Raw genomic sequence first — 9286 nt, 5'->3', positions numbered from 1 at the left:
TTTCACGGATATCTTTAAAACTCAACAAGTTTCTCTTAGATTTTGGAGAAAACATAGCATTATTAATGATGAGTTTAGTTCCCTTGGGCAAAATTACAATGGCTCTTCCAAAACCCTCAATCATATTAGTACTACCAAAAATTGTAGTAACATTTATTTTACCCATACTTAAATGAGAAAAATATTTCTTATTTTTGAATATCGTATGTGTTGTACCAGAATCAATCAAACAAATATCTTCATATTTCGATAATATGTTCTTAGAATTATCCATATCTTCACATGAAATGACATACACAAAATAAATATATATTAAATATTAGTGTTGTCAAAAGGGTACAATATATTCAAAGGAATAAATTAATGATTAAATATTAGAAATTGAGCCTTAATTTATTGTTTCCTCTAAGTCAAAAACGAGTTGTTTGGAAAATAAAATAAAATCCATATTTAATCCTAGTTAATAACAGACTGCATGTTTTTAACATTAGATCAAGTTAAAGACCTAATATAATACAAACACGTGATAAAGTTTAGTATTTGACTAACTCTATCATATTAGAATCATATAAATAAAACAATGAAAAATATATATTATTTTATTAAGAATTAAGGAACAAGCTAATGAACGACTAAACTAATTTAAAATACTAATATTCATGCAAACAACTATCATTACATGAAATTTATTAATAAATACTACCAAAAAAAAATATCACTCTTCCATGTTCACAGAACCATCACCAATTAAGTGATCTATTTTTCCTTCAGGATGTGCGAAGAAATCTGCTACATCCAAGTGCGTGATGTCAACTTGATTTTCAGAGATAAAATTTGCCTCAGGATTTTTCTCTTTCTTCTTTAGTGATTCTTGATAAAGCTCAACCAAGTGTTTGGGAGTACGACAATCACGTGCATAATGACCTCTTCCACCACATCGAAAACAACCTTCCCTAGTTGCTTCACGTTTCTCATCCTTTCTTTTTTCCTTTTTATTTGATGAATGATTAATGCCAAGATTAGAATTACGTTCTTGACCATAATCACGACCACGTCCACGTCCACGACCACGTCCACGTCCACGATTAGGACCGCGACCTTTTCCACGCCTAGCATGGTGGGCGTACGCCTCATTCACTTCAGGAAGTGGTTCAGATCCAGTAGGTCGATTCTCATGATTTTTCAATAATAAATCATTATTTTGCTCGGCCACAAGAAGATGAGAAATTAGTTCAGAATACTTTTTGAAACCTTTCTCTCGATATTGTTGCTGCAAGAGCACATTCGAGGCATGGAAAGTGGAGAATGTCTTTTCCATCATATCAATCTCACTAACCGTTTCTCCACATAATTTCAATTGAGAAGTGATTCTGAACATGGCAGAATTATACTCATGTATAGACTTAAAGTCTTGTAGCCTTAGATGCATCCAATCATATCGTGCCTTTGGATGTATGACCATCTTCAAGTGGTCAAATCTTTCTTTTAGGTTTTTCCACAAAACAAGTGGATCCTTAACTGTCAGATATTCGATTTTCAGAATCTCGTCAAGATGATGACGCAAGAATATCATTGCTCGTGCACAGTTTTGATTTGATGCCTTATTTTCTTCTTTTATGGTGTCTCCAAGACCCATTGCATCAAGGTGGATTTCAGCATCCAACACCCATAAGAGGTAGTTCCTGCCCGAACTTTGAAGGGCAGTGAACTCTAGTTTTGTAAGATTGGCCATTAAAATTAAAAACAAAAGAATAAATAATACCTTTATTAATTCTTCAAATCTAACCTTCACTTTTGAGAAATTAGAGTCTCGTGCTGATAACGTGTTATAAAACTATAGAATAAGAAGAAGAAACTAGAGAGAAAAGAAGAGAAGACTTGTTATTTCTCTTGATGAATGAATTTACAATGAAGAGGAGCACTCTATTTATAGGAGAAATCTAACTTGGTCCCCAAGTAGGACTCTCTAACCATATCCTAAAAAGGACTCCACATGATAGACATTCACTATAATACAAATACTTTATAACAATTTGCTAGAAAATTTCAATTAATACTTTGACAATTTATCTATTTTCACTTACTAAAATACTTTATTAGCCTAAAATTTTTTCGTTATCTTTTTCTATATTAGATATGAGTTAATTTTGACATATTGTCGTTAATTTACTACACAAATGATTGTGTGTGGTTGCATACGTGAAAATGATTACGAAAACACTACCAGATGAACATCTCTAATTTAAAAAAGTTTGCCAATATGTTACATTGTTTATCTATTTGTTTTTACTTTTTTGAGAAGACACATGTATTGAATAACTACTACTTTATTTGAACTTGCAATATAAACAGGAAAAAAACATGGAAACAAAACTAAACAATTATTAATTATTTTTATTAATAAAACACCTACGACATGTGAATTCACCTATTATCCAGACAGTCCTCCCTCACAAATTAATGAGATTCAAACATTGTAACTTTATTTATAACAAAGACTACAAAAGAGCAAACAAACAGTGAAATTCCAACTACCCTTCATCGTTTCAACACTGGACAAAGAGGAATAACATATAATTTTACCTGTCTTACAATTGTAAAAGATAATGCAAAGTAAATAGTCAATACTTCACTCGAGGATAGTAAAATTGCCAAGCTTCATGCAATGTGGCTATGCCTTCAAATTTTAAAGGATCAAGTGCACTGCTTCAAATTCCTTGCATATGTCAGCATAAATGCCAACCACTATTTACTTGCCCCTTTATTTCTTTTTACTTGTTATATTGCTTGATTATCTCAAATTACAGCTTACCACAATGATCTCATGATTTTCCAAGTCCCAAACTACGGCCTGCAAAATTACTTGTCAACCAAAACAATTTGCATTCACAATTCAATGAGTCTTCAACTGTCAAAATTAAGACAGAGCAAAACTTATATAAGAGTAAGCAAACCGAGGAACTCCAAATATCCTTCTTTCACTACATATGCATATTTATAGACATTGTAATAATCCTTGTTTAGTTTATCCATGATGGTTATCTTTTTGACTTTATACACCATTTACAGTAAATGTATCTTGTATGGCTGAAGGAAATGCAAAATGTATGCGATATACCTCGTCTCATCTGACAATTATATGACATACATTCTTGAATACTTATTCTAAAAGTTGAGAATCCCTCTCACTGAACCTGATTATTATCAACATATTATATTAGATCCGCAACAAAAATTACAAAAAAGAATATTACCAAGGAGGGAATAAAACAACTTCTCGTCTCCTACACTTACACGTAATGAGCATAGCAGAAACACCTAAAAGCAGGATAATTTGTAACAATGCAAAAAAATTGAAAATGAAAATTGCATAAATTTAATCCGAACTATAGCAAATCGTGTAATGAACTCTAGTTTGCTCTTTGATTTCAAAATATCATTGTAATGTTGTGGAAAAGTTGTGAGTAGCTAGGGTACATTTTAAATTGAATGTAGAGGATAGAAAAATATAAACTACTTTGTAGATGAATCATAAATGTGAAAGTTAATAAAAACCTGCATAGATTTTCATTGCAACAACAATTATTTGAAGACAGATTCACTCAAACCCCAAATTCTGCTCACGAAAAGTGATTTCTACCTACTAAAAATAAAAACTACTCAATTTATGAAGGGTGAAGGTCCCTGCTACTAGAATAACAATCATAAAGAAAAATAGATAAGGCAGTAGGTTTTTTACTGAGTAAAAAAATAAAACTTAGAATTCGATTGTACATTAATTTTTATTTTTTTGAAAACATATGAGATTTGGCCTATAAGTAAAGGAAAAAGTTTGTGTAAATTTACATAGGGAATGAACATGGTGGAAATTTACCTAAAGAATCAGCAGAAAATTACCAACGCTTCGCATGTGAATTTAATAATACTTAAAATCTATCGGTCATTTAAACTAAAACACTATATTATCTTAGATAAAAGATTAATAACAAAGGAAAATAAAAATTATTAAATCTTATCATTTAACCTTAATAACATATAGCATAAATTTATGATGGTAAAATACGTACCAAGATCTCTAACATAAGCAATGGTGTCACTGAGCAACTCAACATGAGAAAAGTACACAAATATATAATTTTGAAGAAGAATAAGAATAAGAAAAAGAGGTTAAAAAATTTCGTTGTTTTAAAATGAGAGGAAACACATCTATTTATTGAAAAAAAATGGTAGAGTGAATATATTGTACCTTATCGGAAAGGTTTAGACTATATGGAAGGGTCACAACCTTTCTTAAATGTCACAACCTTTTATAAATGTTACAACCTTTTATAAAAGTCGCAACTCTTAATTAAAATCTCAACTTTTCATAAAAGTCTCAACTTTTCATAAAAGTGACTACTTTTCATAAAAGTTACAATTCTTCACTAAAGTCGCAAGTATTCATAAAAGTCACATCATTTTATGAAAAAGGATGACTATTTTTGGGTAAGTCTTCATAAATGTCGTAACTCTTCATAAAAGTCACAACTTTTCATAAAAGTCGCATCTTTTCAAGAAAGGGAAGGCTATTTTTGGGAATAAATAAATTTAAAAGGAAATTCTAGCTTGTGATGGTGCCACGTAGGCAGGCCTAGGGTTCTCTTTTATATAAATATATGATATCTTTTCTTTTGCAAGTTTGATCCTGTAAAATCGGGAAGAAAAATAATGTATTACGTAAAAGTGAGAACAATTTGGCTAAAGCTTCACATTTACTGGACTAGGAGAATTTGCTTACTACTAAATTAACGTTTTCTTGTTACCGGTTCTAAAATATTCCAAGTGATAACTTTTACTTGGTATGGTAAGATGCAATGTCTTAGTGTTCTCTCTTTATCAGGGATCATGAGATATAGATGTCATTCTAAACTCATTAATAGAACATATAAATTACTACGCCGTAGATTATTTTTTTTATTCGTAACCTTTCTCATCATATCAGCATTCAGACACCTTTCTTGACCGTTTGTTCACCTCAAGTTAACAACTTCAAAGAAATCTTCAATGTTAGTGATATCCTCGGAAACTCCTAAGGCTCCTTCAGTGTACATCTGCAAGTTATAGTTAAAACACAAAAAGAAAAACATCTATGCAACCACATAAAGCATATTAAGAAAGAAACACCCCCTAATAAAATTTTCGTCCCAATCAAGAAGCTCATAGATTCTTTTTCTCATCACAACCATCTAATATTTTAAATATCCAGACCCGATCAAGCTAGATGTGCATGCACATAGAGCACATTAATGAAACTGCCAACAACTTTCTCAAACAACTCGGGCATTCACATGTTAATGTTTTGAGCCTCAAGTATATTTCTCACAATAGTTAATGATAGAATAACTATAAATTCAATATTTAAAGAGTCTAAGCACATCTCAGAAGCATTTGACAAAGAAGGAACCAATAATTATGTTAACTTAAAGTCGTATGTATAAGAAATAGTAACCCATAAATAAAAAAATGATTCAGGAACATTGAATTACATCAAGTGACTTTGACTTTGTGAGCATCAAGCCATTGATAATTGTTCAGTACTTCATGTCTGCACTACTTTCTTTGCAAAAGCTGCAAAGGAGGAAACTACACCACAAGAAAGACCCATCATTGTTTCCTAATACTTTAATGGTTCTCCAATATGTAATTTAATGGAGTCCCTAATATAATTACAGTGTCATGGATATAAAAAAATGTTTTACTTGTAACCATATATAATGAGTAAATACTTTTTTTTGATTTGTATGTAATGAATACTAACCAATTAGCCTGCAGTGTTTTTATTTGATTTAACTTTCACACATTAATTTTTTATGAGCAATTTACATCAATACTAAGGTAAATAAAAATAGTTTCAACGACAACATCAATATCTCTGGAAAAAATAAATTAATTGAGAAACAGGAAAGAGACTTCCCAAAAATTTACGATTGAAATAAAAACTTACCTCCAATGTCAATAGCCAAAAGTAAAATTTCATCACCAAATTACTGCACCAACTCAAAACTTGAATCACTCTTCTCTAATTTCTCTTTAATTTTCCCTCCACCATTTCTGATTATCTTTCAAATTAAATACTCAATAAGTGTAACAAATCAGTAAATGTACAAGAACTAACAGAGACCCAGAAAGGTGACTGTTAATAGAGAAAGAATAATAGAAAACTCACGATTAAGAACAAAGAAGGCAGTAAACATAAGAGACGTTGGTGAACTTGAAAATCTATGACGATGGAATTAATGTAGAGTGGATTTTGAGGAAATGTATGAAGAATGAAAGTCATTGCACCTGTTGTGAATAAAGCAAATTATGATGCTTGAAAGTGGTAACATTTGATTCTATTGATCTGTTCGTAGAGAAACAAATACTATTCAAAAAAATAAAATTGACCTAATTGATGTGAGTTCGAAGAACATCCACCACACGAATAACAAACAATGTTTTGTTGAGGAATTGTCAAAGTGTATTAATGTCCCTTAAATCAACTTAGAAAGAGTGGTTAGTTAGATATTAGTTAATTAACTGATGAGCTGTCAGAGTTAGTTCATGAGATGTCAAAGCTAGTTACAAGAGTCAGTATAAATATACATTAGCTAGATTTTTTTAGTTTGTTGTTCATTCATTATTTGCTTTGTAGAAACTGCTCTCGTGTAAGCTTCCTTCTACTCTCTCTTAATAAACTTTCTTCTTCAATTTCAATTCCTGTTAATCAATTGGTATTGTTGCAATGGAGATTGAGCAAACTAACAATGCTTACATAAAATTTTCATGGTATTAGAGCAAGAGGCTTCACGTAATTGACTAGATTTAGTGATTTTCTCACATATTGAAGAAGATCAAGAAATCCAGCTTTACGTTTATCAATGGTGAACACCACAGCTGAAGTTGTGGTTTCAATTTCATCATTCTCAGGGATGAAGATTACAAATCATAATCATCCACTTCATTTGTCATCTTGATATGTACCAGGAGTAGTACAAATTAGAATTCAACTTGTAGGCATAGAGCTATGCGATTATCCTTAGTAACTCGTAACAAGCTCGGATTTATCAATGGCAGTTTCGTGAAAGAAGATTTTGAAGCAAATCGGGACATGCAGTTGGAGAGATGCAATGTCTTGGTCGTATCATGGATAACTGGTAATGTTAGTGAATCCCTACTGAATGGAATTTTGTTCAAATCTTATGCATGTTTGATTTGGAAGGATTTGAAAAAGAAAATTCATGTAATTAGCATGTCAAGAGTTTTTCAATTACAAAAGGAGATAATTACTTTGACACAGGGAGTAATGTTTGTTTCTGCCTATTTCTCTAAATTGAAAGATTTGTGGGATGAATACGATTCCATTGGTGGTCCTCCCTTTTGTAAATGTGATAAATCAAAGATATATGTGATCCAACAGGAGAAACAAAGGTTATTACAATTTCTAATGAGATTAAATGATGGATATAGTCAACCTAGGAGTCAGATTGATGATGATTCCCACACCAAAATTTAATCAAGTATATGCTATGATCATACAAAATGAAAGTCAGAAACACATTCCAAGTGGTAGTCATGGTGGAGGTGATGTTCTAGAACCCACAACCTTATTCACTTAGGGAGGAGGTAGAGGTGGACATAGGTCACCTCAAGGATAAGGAAAAGGATACAATTTAGTGTAATGTGATTTTTGAAATATGAAGGTCCATTCTAGAGAACAATGCTTCAAGCTGTTGACATGCGATTACTATAATATGAAAGGACACATCAAGGAGAAATGTTACAAATTGATAGGATACCCTGCAAATTTCAGAAGAAAGAATAAAGCTATGTTGGTACCGCGTGGAATGGATCAACAACTTCCACATGCTCCTCATGGTAAACATTCACACCAACATTATCAGGCTTCTTTACATCAGAACAAAACAGGAATTCAACCACCACAACAGTCATTTTTTACTCCTGAAAAATACAATCAACTCATTGGAATGATTAAAAGACCATAGTAAGTGAATCAAGTGCTAATCTTGCAGGTAATGCTCTTGTTTTACACACATCATTAGATAAACCTAAATGGATTGTAGATACAGGGGGATTAGTCATATGATTGTAATCACAATTTATTGAAACATGGTTCATCAGTAGGATACATTGGGACTGTTCAACTTTCCAATGGTGATTCAGCTGTAGCGTCACAAGTAGGGGATTATCAGCTATCAGGAGTGCTTTAATTAATAATGTAGAGTTTAAGTTCAATCTATTGTCAGTTTCCAAAATGACTAGAGAACTAAACTTTTGTGCACTATTCTTTTCTGAATTTTGTTTATTCAGCATCTCCTCACTGGGAAGGTGAAGGATATTGGTAGAGAGGAAGATGGATTGTATGTACTTGATTCACATAGGAGAGGTGATATAGGAGGAGTCACAGAGTCTATGATAGTGAGAGAAAGTCCTAATATTGAGCTTTGGCATCAAAGGATAGGGCATGTGCCTTTGAATGTTTTGAAGAAAATAACTAGTATTAACATTAGTTGTGCTTCAACTTCAAGTCATTGTAATATTTGTCCTATGGCTAGACAAATAAGACTACCATTTCCAGTTAGTACAAGTAGAGCATCATGTTCTTTCGACTTGTTACATATGGATGTATGGGGGCCTTATCAGGTACCTACATATGATGGAATGAGATTTTTTCTTACTTTGGTTGATGATCATACAAGGTGGACTTGGATTTACTTCATGCATTTGAGATATCATGTCATTACTATATTAAAAGATTGTATTTTGATGGTATCAACTCACTTTGGAAAGAAGATTAAAAGTGTAAGATCAGACAATGCATCTGAGTTCTTTAATCATAGTTCTAGTACATTGTTTAAGAATTTTGGGATTGTACGTCAAAGTTATTGTCCTTATACACCACAACAAAATGGTCTTGTGGAGAGGAGACATAGACACATTTTAGAGACAGCCAGAGCAATTAGTTTCCAAGGTCATTTACCAATAAGATTTTGGGTACATATCATTAATAGAGTTCCTTCTATTGTGTTGAATCAGAAATCTCCCTATGAAATGTTGTATCGGAAGAAACCTTATTGAGTTATTTGAGAGTAATAGGGTGCATATGCTAAGCTACAGTGCTGCCTAAAGGAGATAAGTTTTCACCTAGAGACTTGAAAACAATATTTGGATATGCAGTAACACAAAAAGGATACAAGTTATATGATCCTCAAGAAAGAAGGATCATAGTAAGCAGAGATGTGATCTT

The 9286-nt window shown here is 32.0% G+C and overlaps 1 protein-coding gene across 1 annotated transcript; it reads right to left on the bottom strand.

Moving 5' to 3' along the window:
* Nucleotides 1–238: 238 nt before the first annotated feature.
* Nucleotides 239–1664, bottom strand: LOC114074846. Its single transcript, XM_027912884.1, has 2 exons — nucleotides 989–1664; nucleotides 239–403 (listed from the first exon to the last, which is right to left on the bottom strand). Exons 1-2 carry the CDS (start codon nucleotides 1634–1636, stop codon nucleotides 389–391), a joined length of 663 nt encoding a protein of 220 aa, XP_027768685.1. The 5' UTR covers nucleotides 1637–1664; the 3' UTR covers nucleotides 239–388.
* Between the last annotated feature and the right edge of the window lie 7622 nt (nucleotides 1665–9286).

This window comes from Solanum pennellii, chromosome 11 (assembly GCF_001406875.1).
Source record: "Solanum pennellii chromosome 11, SPENNV200".
Taxonomy (NCBI): domain Eukaryota; kingdom Viridiplantae; phylum Streptophyta; class Magnoliopsida; order Solanales; family Solanaceae; genus Solanum; species Solanum pennellii.
Note: the sequence above shows the minus strand (reverse complement) of the source record. Positions and strands in the feature narration are given on the sequence as shown.